Genomic DNA, 16,844 nt, shown 5'->3' on the forward strand with positions numbered 1-16,844 from the left:
ACTGCCTTCTCCAGAAACAATATACTTATGTGAAAGTTAACATTGTAAGGTATTAGATTATTTATTATGTTTTTCTTTCCTCTTCCTTTTTATTCTTCTGTGTGCTTATTCTGATTTTGTCTGCCATTCACTACTGGTAACACTGTGTTTATAGAACAAGTTTTTCATCTTTATGTAAATACATCGGGTGTTCCGACAATTTAAAAGCAATACTTTTCTATTCAGACAGGTTTAGGTAATTTTTTTTTAAGTTTAACATAATTGTATTTGTAAACATAATAGCAAAGTATTTTGCTATGAACACATCCTTACATATACAAAATTGTTTCTGCCTCTTAAGATACTGGATTATTCAAAATGCTTCTGGCCTTAGATCTAAAAGTCAAGATTCATAATTGATTATACTTCTAATGACATGCATGAGCTCCTTTAACTTTCATATTTTAACTTTGCCTACTGTAATATGGGGGTTGAAAAGTATCTCCCTCAGTCTACTTCATGAGGCCACATTAGAAACAAATGATGTATGGAGACTATTTAAATATAAGTAAAATGTTACATAAATCATAAGTCTAGGAGTTTAATGTGCTTTGTTGATTAGAGAAATATTTTGGAAAGATTATGACTTATTCAGAAATATAATATGACTTATTAGATACAGAAGAGAATTTGGAAATAAGGTCACTAATTGAATTTAAACACTAGTTGACTGGTGCATAAAATCATGTACAGAGAATCATAGAACATTTGAGTGAGAGATCTTAGGGCTCATCTATCTATCCTTGGTTTTACACATAAGGGAATTTGGGTCAAGAAAGTGCCAGAGCCAGTACTTAACAAGGTGTTTTGACTCCCAGATCAGAGCTTTCTGCTCTATTTTTTTTCTTATGCCTGTATCTATCTTCCTTCTTTTTTCCCTCTCTTCTTCCCCCTTCCCCCTTCTTTCCTTACTTGTATTCAATTTGTAACTATCGTAAAGTGTGTAAAATGTGCAAGGGCCCATTCTAGGCACCAGGAATCCCGCCCCCCCCAAAAAAGAGAGAGAGATATAAGCCCTTGTAGATTATTGGAGGAAAATAGTAAGTAAATACAGCCAACTGTGATCATTGCTGGTTGAGGTGCCCAAATAAGACTTGTCCCTTATTTCTCTCAGTCCTCTGCTTGCTAGTGTTTTTTTGTTTTTTTTTTGAAAGATACTTTCAGTTCTTGGAAGCTATAGATAGCCATATCACAACTCTTGGATTAAGCCTGTTACAGAGCATTCAATAGTCCTGTGTTAAAATGACAGCTTTTTGAGTCAGTTACTTAATATAGAAAGCAAACTGATTAGTTTCAGTTCTTGAAAAGAAACTTTCTTGGAATCATTCCTCCAATTTACTTAGATCACAGTTTCTTTCACCAATTTAGCTGCATAAAATTAAATTGTGTGTAAAATTGCATATAAAATTAAAAGGTTGATTAGCTTCCACTTGGAACTTCAGACTATAGGGATAAATGGCATGTAGCCAGTATGTTTGTATGGTAAAATATGAAACTTACAAAGACCATGTTTGTTCTTGAAGTCTTCTTTATGAATCAAGTTGTCTTTGTTTTTGTTTTTGTTTTTTTTCAAGTTGTCTTTGTTGCTGAAAGCCTGAGAGTACCAGCCTCTGGGACAGGCTGTGGCGCAAGCAGCGTTCCCATAGGCTTGTCTTATTTCTGCCATTGCCTCAGAAAATCATTTTCTGTGAATATGAAATTGAAAGTACAATCATAGGTGTGTATCATATTTCTAGGATTCTGGGGGAAGTCATTCCTTTTCTCCCAAACCTGTTTTGGGATGATTGTAATTTTATGTGTGAAGCCTGTCATAGAGCTAAGGGTGGCAGTCCACCTCACAGGAAGAATATACTCCTATCTAAAATTTCTAAATGCTGTTATTTGGGTATGGGCTGCCTGAAAATACTTCCTTTATCAACCTTTCACAAGGTTTAAATTTCCACCGGCAGCATTTCATGAGAGGCCTTCTAGAGATGGGCATTTTATCTGGAGCTCATTTTGGTTTTTGAAAGAAGAGACAAGGCTTTGTTAGCACATTATCACCATTGGCTGGATGAGTAAATACCCATATTTACCCAGCTGCGGACCTAGTAGAATCAACCAGGTTGATCTTAGTGAGGGTGAAAGAAGGACAGTTAGTTTTCTCTTGATGGAATTTGGACAAATTCTGGGCCGTTGATGAGCATCTTGGCTATTTGTTGTCAGGTTCCTTTGGGGTTCAGGATATATTTATGAAGACTCTTACTTCCCCACTTGGCTTTGGGTGAGTTCAGATAGGAACCTCTGGTGATTCTCTAATTATATATTTGCTTGGTCTTCCAGTTTTTATAAAAATTTTGGCAAACATAGACCATAAGTTAATATCATAAATTTATTTAATATGTGAATGATGACAGCAGTTTGAATGCTGAGTATCATTATGAATTTAGAACTCAAGGCCCTTAGAAGAAGAGAGCAAAGAATTGCTCAAAAGGACTTGTTTCTAGATCAAGCTAGAGCTGATGCTGTGTACTGACTGTTTTTTTTTAAGTGCAATAAATATAGAAATCACTAGCATTGTTATATGCCTAGAAATTTGTTTAACCTTTCTCAGAGTTATATTTAGATTCCATGGTGATGGAATGAAAATTTACTGTTTAAATTTATTTTTTACACCATCTAGTGGCTCAGAATGAGTGGTGCAGGTAATTGCAGCTAATGTGCGCAATCAAAATGATGTCATAAATCCAACTTTAAATTCAGCTATGGGTTATTACTTTCCTATCTCATGTCAATGAAGTATAAGCATTAATCATGAAAATTCTTTTCATCATTCTGAATTAAATGTAAAAATTGTATACTTAAGGAAAAATGCACTTTAAAGAGTCTAACAGTATTTATAGAGACATAAAAAATGTGTACTTAGTAAAAAATAAATCAGTGCCACAACTTTTCTAATAAAAAATGCCATTTAAAAGATTTCAAAGAAACACAACTTGCTTTTTATAATTAACTGATCTATAGTTTGCAGTATTTAATTATCGTTGATTTGACTTACCTTCTAGAAGCTTGTTAGTTCTGAAAATAATCTTTTAAAAGAAGGTAATACAAGATAGTTTAAGAAGAGATACATTCTTTTCAATATAAATAAACCTTTAGACAAATCAAGAAATAAAATGGCATGTACTATAATAAAGAATATTTTAATTTTGTAAATATAATGACAAAAAGATTTAGCTAGTTTGATGATTAGGCTCTCTGTATTAAAATTAACTATAGAAATATAGTTTGATTTTAAAATTCAGGCTTTTTTTTCTATTTTTGCAAGGAAGCCTTGATGGGGTGTCAGCTGTGCTCAGTCTGCCTGGGGGTGATTTATTTATTTTAAGCCTCTTTTGAGTTATACAAATCTTAGCTTTTCTTTCTTTCTTTACTTTTTTCTTTCTTTTTTTTTTTTTAGTGAAAATCAAATGTTACAATAAAGAAGGAAGAGAAAGCAGCTACCCTGCCCTTCCCCTTCCCTTTTTAACATTTTCCAATTAGCAGCTGCCATGTGACCCCTGGCTGAGCTAGCCCCTCCTTCAAAGTGTCTGGCATTTTCTTAGTTTTAACCTTTGAACCTTACTAATAATAAATCTAAATACTACTTGCCTAAAAATGCAAGCCTGTAACTTTTTGCTTACAGGTCTTTTCATATAACATTGCTGCTGTTTTTTTATGTGTTAAAACATTTTATATACTTCAATAGTTCAGTGGAGATTTAGAAATTCCCCCCCCACCCAAAGATGGAAGGTATTTATAGGGATGGATGAAAGTGAAATATGTGATTTTTTTTTTTTAAGCAAGGTACAATTACCTTCTTTTTTTTTTTTTAATTTATTTTTGGTTGCGTTGGGTCTTCATTGCTGCACAGGGACTTTCTCTAGTTGTGGAGAACAGGAGCTACTCTTCATTGTGGTGCATGGGCTTCTCATTGCGGGGGCTTCTCTTGTGGCGGAGCATGGGCTCTAGGCACGCGGGATTCAGTAGTTGTGGCACACAGGCTCAGTAGTTGTGGCACGCTGGCTCTAGAGTGCAGGCTCAGTAGTTGTGGCACATGGGCTTAGTTGCTCCACGGCATGTGGGATCTTCCCGGACCAGGACTCGAACCCGAGTCGCCTGCATTGGCAGGCGGATTCGTAACCACTGCGCCACCAGGGAAGTCTCCAGGAATATGTGATTTTTATGACAGCTGCCTTGTTAGTGAAGTTATTATGAAACACAAGGCCTACTTTCAGATTTATTTGATGGGGAAATTCATATTTGAGATTGCAAATCTTTTATTTATTTATTGTTTAGGAATCAGGTTGTTTACAATCATGCTAAATTCTTTTACTGGTTTGCATTTCAATTTTATTACCACCTTAAACATGGACATAATATCATAGTTAATAGTATCGTCCTAGAACCGTGTTTATGGAGTTTTATAATTTTCATGGCAGGATCCAGGTTATATAGCTACAGGCATATTATAGTCCCGCATAGCTCTTTGGCGATTTTATTCTATTTGCTGTTGTGGATTTACGTTGTCTATGTTTATCTTTCAATCTGTACTCACCAGTAAATCGCTAACCACATTCCTATTCTTACTTTTAAGGCAATAAATTATTTTTAGAGACTTAATGACAGAAGAGCTATGCTTCAGCAGGAAAGAGGCATGCTGCTTGTCTGCTATTAACAGAAAAATAAGAGAGTTAAGAATCCTGGACTATTTCGTCTAGTCTAGGACACATGTGACTTGGGCTTTGCAGCTTTCTGAGACATTTTTTATTAAGTCAAAAACAGGAAATGTGGGTTGACAGTGTTCACTAATATACAGTAAAAGGGCATTTTTTTAGTGTGTGTTGTTTGGAGTTTCAAGCATTGCTTCCCTTTGTAGCTGTGACTTTTTCCAGTGATTGGTGAAATGTAACTGTCACTGATCATTTGCTTCTCATTGTGAAAATGTAAAGATTCTGTTACTAAGGCTTTTTTGGCTTCAGACTTACCAGAAAAACAAATAAAATGAATATCTTGCTGAGCTCTACTGGCAGAGGGAAATAAAGAGCTCCTTTTTAGCTCTCTTAGTTTTTCCTTTGTGACCATCTGACCCCATGTGCCACATATAGCAAAACCACCTGCTGAAGAGTAACCAGGACACCTCAATATAGGACATACCTTGATGATACTACGCTAGTTCCCTAAACGTTATCACATCTTGTAGTCTTTTGGGAAGGAGGAGGAGTGTTTGTACTTGTCACTGCGGTTGTTTGGGTCTGACGGCATTTAGTTTCTATGCTAAATGCCCACGGTGAAGCATAGTGGGCAGACCTATGCTATGCTTCTAACCTCTCCCTGGTGGTGATAAGCAGTGTATGGAAACAGCACTGTGTCCGAAGGTGTTCTCATTCCACTCATGGGACTCCTCTTACCTATTTGCAAAAACCGTGCTCTAGTACTTCCCGATTTTCTCTTACATAAAATGGAGGGAGCATTCCAGGAAAATGTTGACAGATGAAAGGGGAAGGTGCCTGCAGGAGACAGGCTGTCAGGCTGAGCCCCTGCAGTGGCTTGAGAAGTAAAGGAGAAACCAGAAGGCAGTGTCAGAGAGGCAAGTTACACAGAGGTGGCAGTGGAGGGGCTGCTATGGCTGCAGAGCCTACACAGTTTAATTCTGCATGGAGTAAACAAAGGTTTTCCAGGAGCAAACCAAAACAACCTTAAAGAAAAGCACCCTGTTGGTAAGTAAAAAAAAAAAAAATCTTAAATTGAACAATCCATGATTTTTTTATGCCCTTCTGCTCTCCCCCCCACCCCACCCCCCCAAAAAATCAAGAGCTCCCTCAATGTATATATGGCACATTCTCACTCTTTTGAGATGTCTCCTTTCTTATCCCTTTAAAGATCAGATTCCCTTTGGAACAGCCCGTAATAATCAGCTTGCCTTATAGTGCACTCCAATATGCTCTGTTTTTTTGTTGCCCTGGTATTTTGCTACACCAATTGGTGGGAAGGCAGAGAGAGGGGATGAAAAAGTATTTATTGCATACCTACAGTATCCTGTTCTAGGTACTCAATGTGCTTTCAGTCCTCTGATTCTTAAGGTAACCCTACAGAGGATATGTTACTATCAATATAATTTTGCAGGTAAGAAAACTGATGCTTAGTAAGCTTATTATGTAAATCACCTGAGGATACCAGCTAGGAAGTACCTTCTCCTGGAATCAATGCAGATCTGACCCTAAAGGCTTTTCTCTTTCCATTTTGCTATATCTAAGTGGGCCATGACCAGGATTATTCGTTTCCCTGTCTCAATTCCTTGAGGTAGACACTGTGTCTTGAGTATTTTTGAATCCCCAATATCTAACATTATGGCAGATAGATGTTTAATATATGTTTATGAAAATATAGTTAAAAATAGGAAATAATTGGGACTTCCCTGGTGGCGCAGTGGTTAGAATCCGCCTGCCAATGCAGGGGACATGGGTTCGAGCCCCGGTCCGGGAAGATCCCACAAGCCGTGGAGCAACTAATCCCGTGTGCCACAGCTACTGAGCCTGCGCTCTAGAGCCCATATGCCACAACTACTGAGCCTGCGCTCTAGAGCCTGCAAGCCACAAGTACTGAGCCTGCGTGCTGCAACTACTGAAGCTGGCGAGCCTAGAGCCCGTGCTCCGCAACAACCAGAGAAAGCCTGCGCGCAGTAAGGAAGACCCAACGCAGCCAAAAATAAATAAATTTACATTAAAAAAAAAGGAAATAATCCTGAACTTCTTAAAGGAATTTAGAATGGTAGAATCGTAGAGGTAAGGGAACCTTAGTGCTAGCTCTTCACTTTATAGAGGCTCCACATAATTGGGGAAAAATAAATAAAAGGCTAATACATTAAAAAAAAAAGGAAATAATCCTGAACTTCTTAAAGGAATTTAGAATGGTAGAATCGTAGAGGTAAGGGAACCTTAGTGCTAGCTCTTCACTTTATAGAGGCTCCACATAATTGGGGAAAAATAAATAAAAGGCTAATGGAAAAAAAGACTGCCCCTGGAGACCTGAAAAGACAATGGAGTTTCTGCGCTTGAACTTCCTGAGCTTCTTGGCAGCCAAACTGAAAAAAGGAGAGACAAGGAGCTAATAATTCTTTTTAATCATAAAGGAGGAAGCTTGGCTTTTCCCAGCACTGGCTACTTAAAAAAAAAAAAAAAAAAACTCACGTGAATTTCTAGAATCTTCGCTGATTATCTGACCTCAACAACTTTATATAATAAGAACAGCAGCAGATATTACCCTCAACAACAAAAAATTTATAGTACATATAGCAAGAGATTTCATATAGGTAATTCTGTGAGGGTCCAAATGTATTAATAATTAGATTTATGTTAAGTACGTAACTGGATTACTGTGGAGTCTCAAAGAGTGATATAAATGTAAAAAAAAAAAAAAAAAATTACCCCTAAAGAACTTGGGGATTGCCCAAGGTCACATACCTAGTTAGTAACAAGCTGGAGACTCTCAATCTTCTGAGAAAATAATCACAAGAATAAGAAGCAGCAGCTGAAAAACTAGCAGATTTTCCCCTAGACCTGCCACACTGTTTCTGCCTTTGCAGGGTTCTGTCTTAACCTCTTCCGTACTTACAGTAAATTCAACTGCAGCCATTTCTTTGAAGAACTAGAATTATTTGGTCCCAGTTCTTCAGGGGACAGGTATCTTTCTTTCTGCAAGTGGAATTTAAGCTCTTTAGACAAGGTATGCTATACAGCACATTGGAAAACGTGATGGGCAGCAGCCAGCCATGAGTAGAAGCAGCACACTTCATATTGTGAAGCTAAACATACTTCAGAACAAATGTTTGTTTAGTCATTACTAAAATTCTTCAAGTATGTCCAATATACACACAGAAAATATATTCCTATTGGAAATTACCCTTCTTAAGAAAACATTTAGGAGGGTCATCTGGTGCATCATCCAAAATGAAGAAAAAATATGTTTGTTTCATCATGAAGTACATATTTATTGAACATCTTTTACACATCCTGGAGTGTGGGGCATACAGTTTGAGTGTAAGACATTGCCATGATCTCCGTGAGTTTCTACTTTATTTTAGTTGAACGGACAAAACTAAAGTACATAAACTCCACTGAGGAATAAATACTCAGCTTGAAATGGGAGATGTAAGTATGGATTAGATAATTCAGAGAAAAATTCATGAAAGCTGGGTAACCTGAGTCGAGTCTTAGTTACTAGATAGGCTCTGGATGAGGGAGAGGAGATACCCCTTGGGGAAGGAGTGCCACATACAGAGGCAGGAATGAGTGCAGCACAGAAGGTTGGGCTGTGGGACCAGAGCAGTGAGAGGAGTTTGTAGTTAGAGCATTGGGGGGCTAGTATACATTCCTGAGCAGCCAAGTAAACTGACAAAGGCCGTTTCCGGGAAGTACAGAGAGGCAGAGTGGATGATGCAATAATCCAGGGTGAGGTGATGAAGGTCTGAACTAGAACAGTTAACGGTCATGTATTGGCTGGTGAAATACACTGAGGACCAAGGCCACCCACTACTGAGCATGATTTGATCTTTCTTTGCCTAACAATATCTAAGAATCATCAGTCTGCATATCAGTTTTTACTTTATGCCATTGTAAATGTTGACTGTGTAGGAATTTGAATTAAATGTGTCTTGACTCTGGAATATAAACTAAAATTTGTTACAGGAATTAAGTTCTTACTATCACCTTCCTTGCTCGTCTTTTGTCTCTCTCGCTTTAAAAATGGAGTGCGCAGTGCACGGAGGAAAAAAATAGTAATTCTTTGAATTAGAGTAACTCAAAGTCACACTTGCGTAGTAAATTATAAAGTAGTGAGGTTGATTTCCATGAGCTGCTAAGAGACTTAGGGTGGTAAAGCAGGTTTGTGATGGTGGTATTCAAACATCAGGGAGGATCTTAGAAATTGTTAGTGTCCATTTCCTCATTTAAGGAATGAGTTAGGAGACTAAGATTCAAGCAGTTAAAGTGTAGATAATAACAGTAAAAAAATGAAGTTGTCAAGTACCTGTTGTGCATTTTAAGACAACTTTTGAAATGACGGATGTATAAGAAACGATTCTTACTAAGTTTCTAATTGGAGATAGTAAAAAGGAAGAGATTGAAGAGGTAGCCTTGAAGAAAGTATTTCCGTATTTTAAATAGTTATCTAGGTTTCACGCTACTACAATGTTTATGAACAATTTGAAAAATTGAAAGTATCACAGTGAATAGCTGGAAAACAATGGTAAAGTCCACTGGTTCTGAAACTCAATGTAGTTTATATTTTGTGAATAAAATTACCTTTATTTCTGCACAAGGCTGGTATGTTTTGAAGCACAGATATACGTTTGGAGAAAGGAATGTAGTCTTTTAACCTTTCTAACACCTGTTGCTTTCAAACAGATTGGTAACTACTTTCTGAAAGGGGTGGTACGTCACAAAATCTTACTAATGTTTCAAGTTTCTGTTAAGGCAGCATTCTTTTACCATATGGTTTGTAGAAAGTGGATTAACATACTTGAGAAATGAGAATCATGGTGCTGAAAAGGATTTAAGTAAATGTTGGCATCTTATTTAAGTGTAAAATAATACACTGGCAGAGAGAGAAGATTTAGTTAGTAAGTAAACATGGACATAGGTTTGCTATTGTGTTGGATAAAGTCTCTGTTTCACTTTATCAAAACTAGTCCTTTTTTTCCTGCCTTTTTACATAATCACTTTAATTTATTGCTTAATAATGATTAATTGAGGCCTAAAATTTTAACTATAAAATAAAACAAAAACTATTTTAATGATATAAAAATTGAAAACAGAGGCGTTAGATCACAGCTGTTCAGTGCTGCTTTATGATTATTTTCTCAAATTATTGGGCAAGTTCAGCTTTCTTGCTTCTTTGACTGCCACATTACATTTTGCCTTGAAGCCATCCATTTTGCAGATATTAAATTTCTTTTGAGTACTATTTTTATACACTAAGCATCACTACACCTCTAGATCTTGATAGCATTACTACGGGAGGAGAAAGAAGCTTTGTGTTAGTAATTACCTAACATTGTCAGAAGCTGACTGCAGGCCTCTTTCTAGTGATAACAGAATAACTGCATAATGTAGCTTTATAGCACATGATTAATAGAAAATAATTACACGTCCTACAAAGGGATGCAATATTTCTTATAAATTGACTAGAATGGTTTCCTGTAGATTAAAGGACTCTTCATTATTTTATCAGTCCTCCTGAAGTGCAGTCACTTGCCTATGTTAGCATTTCAGTTGATGTTAAGAGCCGAGTAGGGTGAAGAATACCAGATGGCAGACCTTCTTGTACCTGAGATCTCGTGTGCCATCAAGATGACATGATGCTTCCTAACCTTTCAGAGATTTAGATGGCAGCCTGGTATGACTTTTGTCTCTTTATTTTTTGTTTATTAACAAGATAAGGTGTGAGGGTTGTTTTTTTTTTAATGACCCACCCGTGACTTTTAGACCAATACTACAATTAGTATGTGGACAGCGAGATAACATTGTACGGATTGCATTATTTTCCACTGTAAGTAATATATCATTCATAATCACATTTGTTTGGGGGCAGCAAACAGGGAAGGCAAAGGAAGGCAGATTTTCTTCCTCCAAAGGAAAGCGTGTCTGCTATCGAATTTTCAGGCTGGAGTTTAGAATAGCGTACTCCAAGATGCATCTTCATTCCAATTTATAGGCTGCAAATGGTTTAATTGGGATTCATGTTGCTCAGGAGGCTCATACAGAGGATAGTAATGATAAAAGTAAAAGCTTCTGTGTTTGCAGTCTTGCTGACGTCCTCTAATGGCTGCGGTGTAAATCCATAAATTTGCCTACTAGATTTTTACCTCACTATGTTTTCTCTTACCTCTTAATTCCACACAGGAGTGCTATATGGAATTCTTTACAAATGTAAAGTAATAAACATTCCGTTTTTTAATTTTTACTCTTTTCTGATTTAAACCTGTTCTATTTTAGAGGACTTTTATGAGGTGTGTATTTCATATGCCTTTCAATTATTTTAAATTAATTTAGTGAAACATTTAAGATTATTTTAGCCTAAAACGTAATTTTTTCCTAGAATGTTACTTTTAAGGGATTTGTTTACAGCTGAATAAACTCCTCTGCTGTTTATTACTGTACTTTCTGTTTAATGAATCTTCTCAGTTGCCGTCATGCAAAATTCTCTCATGTGTGAAGTATGTCATTGGTCCTTTGTTGAAGTGATTTGTTGGAGATCAATTTCTTAAATTTGGATGTGAATGAGCTTTTTGAGAGCAATAATATGCCCTTAATTTAGAGTGTAGATTATCATTTCAAAAACAGAATATTATAAAGTAATATGAACTTTCTGGTTTGTAACTTAAATCTAAACATTGAAACCCAGATTGCAGGCTCTTCTCTGAAAGCAGGTTTGGGTCATAATATGCCCTCTCACTAAATGTATTCTGTTTTTCTAGCCTTTTGGGGGCCGAGTTCCTTTACTCTTTCCAGATAATCAGCTGAAAAAAATCTTAGATGGGCATTGGATAAGAGCTTTCACACTTAGACTTACTTTGTTATATATCTATTTTGAAATCTTACACTGTGGCCTCTGCAAGGTGAAATACATTTGTTTTGTTAAGCATTAGGCTCTAATTGTATTCATTGCCTTAAAAAATTGAAAAGGGCAGTTTTATTAGGTACCTATTTAGGATATAATGGTTACTAACCATAGCTTTCAGTAAGTTGGTATTTTCTTCTGACAAGTATATTCTACATAGATTAGAGTCATCTTCACTGAGTTCTGGGCATCAGACTATTTTCGTTGCTTAGAGAATTTTGTCCACTAAATTCACACTCTCAGGAAACTTTTAAAATCTTGAGTCTACTGCCTCATAAGCCAGAGCTGTGCCCTCATTAGAATCAGGCCTTTTTCTCCACCACCCCCGTTTTCCTTCCATCTTATTCTTATGAAAAACTTAATTCTGATACACCCCATTATTTTAAAAAGTACTTATAGGTTTTAATCTTGTAATCTCTCTGTTGATAGACTACATATCGATACACACCTGGGAATGTTGCTACATTTGTATGGAAAAATTGTATTATTTTCCTTTCTGATGGTCAATAGCATGGTTAGTCATCAATACAAATGTTAAATCTGTACTGGTATTAACATTCCCTCCCCACATGTAACTCGATATACATATGCACATTTATCTGTGACTCAGATGTTGGAAATCATAGCCTATTGAATTACTTTGGGGATTGATTTTAAAAATTTATCTTATATGAAAAATTAAATTTGGGTCCTACAGTGCTTTTTCAGAGTATTGCTTTTGGGAGATATTATTCTTGAAACTTGTAATTCATTTTACTTTGTTTGTACCTCACTAAACATAGATAAATTTGAGATAAAAATACATTAGGCAATCTGGCAGACAAATGAGACCGGGTACAGTGTTCACTATGCCTAGAGCAGTGGTGTGTCTGTCAGTGGAGCAAAGGGAAGAAAAGGAGGCACAGGATTAGCTCACACTGCAAAATAAACGCAAAAGTGACTCATCAATCAGTCTTTTTTTACAGCTAGATTAATATTTTGCCTTTATAATTTGAAATACTTTTATTTCCTATTGATCTTCCCCCGTAAGGGTGAATCTAATACCACCTTTAAATTCCTTCCATTCATCCTTTACCTAATGTAGTTTGTGATCAATCAGAGGAACAATAAATGCCTTTGGGAAGCTTTTGAAAAGGAGCCCTTTTGTGAATTATTTTGGAAAGCCAGTTGGGGAAGCATTATTAGTGTTTCCTTATTCTCTAATTTATCTGTTTAGAACGCCTATACTCATTTTTAGATTTTCCCAAGAAGGGGCATACCTCTACATCCTAAATCATTTTCGGTCATATGAGTTTAACTAGGAATTAAGTAGTTTATTGTTAAAAAAAAAAAAGAAAGTCTTATCCTTGCTAGATGATAAGCTCCTTGAAGGCAAAGATAGTATCCTAAGGATCCTGGCTATGACCTCGGAGCCTCTAACACTGGTGTTTACATATTAAAAGGTGTCCCCCAGGCTCTGTGTGTGTGTGTGTGTGTGTGTGTGTGTGTGTGTGTAAGAGAGAGAGATGGGGGAGAGAGAAGGGAAAGGGGCCCAGAGAGCGGACTTTCTTATGTAGTTTCATTTGCTAGGTTTCTATCCTAAGTGACTGTTTCTGTGTTCTACACTGTGAAATAAACAGGCTTTGTCTTATACATTAATTTAAATCTTTGCCTAACAGCATTTTTAAAGTGTTCAGAAACAAAAAAAGATCAAAATGTTTCAATTTGCAGCTCAAGCTCCTATAACTTTATAAAAAGAAATAACATTTCTAAGAAGTTGCATACAAACAACATTGTACTTACACCCAGTCTGAAGGTTAATATTGCATATTGTTTTCAATTAGGAATACAATAGATATGGCTGGTGGGTAGGAGAAATGAAGGGAGCCATTGGCTTGGTGCCGAAAGCCTACATAATGGAGATGTATGATATTTGAGAGTCCTGGGTAAGTACATTTTAATCCAATATTCTGTAATAGCTCATATGTTCTCTTGGTTTCTGCGTTATGAGTCTTTGCCTTTTTAAAAGTCTTTGTAGTTTTCTGATAGCACAAAGATTATGCTCCCAAATCATCTTCTTCTTTAAAAAAAAAAAAATCTAGTTTAGTTTTAAAAATAACTTCATAGAATTTACTTTGGAAATAAATAGATTATTTAGAGAAAATCCCTGTGATAATAACCAGCTGTTTTCCCAAACCTCCTCCTCTTTAGTAAAATACCACTTTCATGGACTTTCTGAGGAGCTGAGTTGACAAAATATTGAGTAAACATTCATTATTTTCCCTTGGCTAAAAATGTAACATTTTTCTAAGCAGGGAAAATCAACATTTTGCCTGAAGAAAAAAATTAGAATGCAACTTCCCCTTTCTGCCTGCAGAAAAGGAAGATTCCTCTGCTGGTGTGCAAATGCTTTGGATTGAGAATCGTCGTGAAAGCATGAGTGACAGCTCATAACCTTTCTTTGTTTTGTTGAGCATCGTTTGTCTTTGTTGTTTTATGCATTCATTATAATATTCCTCTGATGTGAAATTAAATGAAGGATATTAATGTAAATTAGATGCAAGCAGTAAAGTTATTATACCTGTTGCTGTTTTTCAAAGAAATAATCATAGGTTTATTTACTCATTTGATTTGTGTGAAAAATTCAGCACTATTTTATATGTATCATATAGTCATTGCTACTTCTAGTAAGAGTTGTAATTTCTCTTAATACTGGATATCAATTATTTTTTAGAATGTAAGATATAATTTCATAAAAATTTCAATTGAATGTATCATGCACGTTTTTGGCAGATGCTATCTAAAGAATGTAGCTTTGTTAAAACTTTGTAGATGAGTTATCTTAGTATTTATTTTTCAAACAATAGTAACATGTTTGTTTTCATGAAAGAATTTTTACTGATTGGTGAATTTACTTTATGTTAAATATAGCCACAAGAAAGAAAAATGATAGAATTGCAAATGGGGAGTGTGCTGTCACCCTCTGCAACACACGTGAAGACCAGAACCATGGTTTGTGCAAAGCCCTTTACCAATAATAAATACCCCGGTTATATAATGGGCTTGCCAACATTTTCTACTGTAGTTTTCTTTAAATTTAATGAAACAAAAATTTTGTGAGAGGTCCCATTCTGCCACTAATGTAATGGCATAAAGAATCTCAATGTATTCTCAAAGTCAGAAGGCGTAACTGAGTACTCTTACCCTGCCTGATTGTTACTGTGCTATTAAGTCCCACCACAAAACTGCAAGTCTAGATTTGGGCCCGCTCTGCACCTCTGAAAGCAATGAGAAGAGAAGGAAGGCTCAGAGAGGAGGGTGTAGAAATCTGGTGGGAACATGTACCCAGGTACAGGTGAGTGGAAGGGTAGTGTTAGTCTGACATTGGAGGTGTACGCTGTACTCCAGAGCAAGGTTTGTGGAGTTATATTATTACTTTTTCATGTATGTTTGAAATCAGAGGTATTTTAAATGTCTACAAGGTACCACTATGGTGTATATATCAAAATATACTGCTGATTGGATAATTATTTGAAGTAAATATAATCTGCTAATATTGAATCCTTGATTAGAAGGTACTACTTTTGTTGAACTTTTCAGATCTTTGCTTTAAAGATAAATATTCTAACCATGCAAATGAGCCGATAATGTTTAAAAACCTCCATTATTTATAAAAACTATCTACAAGCAATATTTCAGAGTTTATGTTTTACTGTTATCCCCTCTGTACTGTGATTATCAGATTTCACATGTAAAAATATATATATATTAATTTGGGGGATTGTGGGTGAATTCTAGTTTATATAGATTAGACCATGTCAAGTTAAAGCTTTCAGAAATTAATTTATGCACTTGTTAATCTTTTCCTAATACAGAGCCATTGGAATAGATTGAAATCATCTTGGCAAAAGTGAGACCACTGGAGATGAATTTAGTGGATTGGTTTTCAAAGCCTGAGAGATTGAAAAGTGAAAGCAGTTGTGGGTTCCACTGAAAATGTAGACATCCTTGTGGACACAGGTTTTGTGCTTCTGGCCTAAATGAAGGTTTTAGTCTTGGGCCAGTAGATGGCAGCAGCTTTTCATTGCATAGGAACCCACTTGGAAACCCCTCCTCCACTCAGGCACAGACTTACTCCAAACGTAAAGTATTTAGAAGATTATTGCCTCTTTTTACAGTTAATCCAGGAGAGGGAGTCCTTTGCCAACTGATGCCAGATAGTCTCTGGAATGGTGACAGTACAGAAAAAGAGTGTTAACTTTTGTCCAGAGCTCCTCTGGCCTTTGTTCTTTTTCACTTGAATATAGGCGGGAGATGAGAAAGGAAACAAAAAATTTTTAATTGGACTGACAGGAAAAACAATCATTACTTTCAACTCATGACTACTTTGTATTCATTTGGTGAAATCATCTGTATACTAGGAGGCAGAAAGTTTTCTTTACACCCTTGACAATATATCACACACTCTTCAAGAACATAATAATAATCATTAATGTGAATTTAAACAACATGGCTTGTTAGAAAATATGCTAATTGCTATGTTCTCATTATGTTTGCTTAGCTTTTATTTGTTTTTCTATGAACAGAGAGCTAATTTTTTTCAAAGGTGATTGTAAGTCATATTTTACATAGCGTTTTGCTTGATTATTTGCTCTGTACTGAATTTGTACTCTATTGCCATTAGATGTTACAATAATGTTCCACTCTGCAAATTTTTAAGGTTCAAATAAAGTTTAATTGTTTGCAAACTGTTATGATGCTAATAATTCAACAGCCTGCTGTGTTACTAATGAAATTACTTTGTTATGATTAATTTGGAAAATAGTGTGTTTATTGTAGTAATTAAGCACAACAAGGTGAAGTAAATGATTTTAATGCCATCTGGCCTCCAAACCGAATGAAGAAATGAAATAGGGCTGTCATCTGAATTTATTCAAAGAAGTAAGGATAATACAAATTACTTTCATTGCTATAGGATTTACACTCAAGCACAGCTCACTCCATTCTGTTTTTGCCACTTGGTTGTCTCTGACAGTTTCTTTTATGAAAAAGAATGTTGTTTAGCCTAGCAATTATTTTGAATACTTTATATTATTTTAAGTAGATTATTTTTATCTTGCGCTAATTTAATTACAGATGATTATATAAAGTATTATGGGATCATAGAAAATTACTGTTCAACCATCTGT

The 16,844-nt window shown here is 35.8% G+C and overlaps 1 protein-coding gene across 4 annotated transcripts in view; it reads left to right on the forward strand.

The window, feature by feature from the left end:
* Positions 1 to 16,407, forward strand: part of SKAP2 (src kinase associated phosphoprotein 2) — a 160,795-nt gene extending 144,388 nt beyond the window's left edge. The window contains exons 12-13 of one of the 4 annotated variants that reach the window (XM_007108957.3): positions 13,500 to 13,601; positions 13,968 to 16,407. In XM_007108957.3, coding sequence (XP_007109019.1) covers positions 13,500 to 13,592 — 93 coding nt within the window. In that variant the 3' untranslated portion in view covers positions 13,593 to 13,601; positions 13,968 to 16,407. The remainder of the gene's footprint in view (positions 1 to 13,499; positions 13,602 to 13,967) is intronic. The other 3 variants (XM_007108958.4, XM_007108959.4, XM_028489962.2) reach the window with 3 other exon arrangements.
* The last annotated feature ends 437 nt before the right edge of the window (positions 16,408 to 16,844 follow it).

The sequence above is a fragment of the Physeter macrocephalus genome, chromosome 5 (assembly GCF_002837175.3).
Source record: "Physeter macrocephalus isolate SW-GA chromosome 5, ASM283717v5, whole genome shotgun sequence".
NCBI lineage: Eukaryota > Metazoa > Chordata > Mammalia > Artiodactyla > Physeteridae > Physeter > Physeter macrocephalus.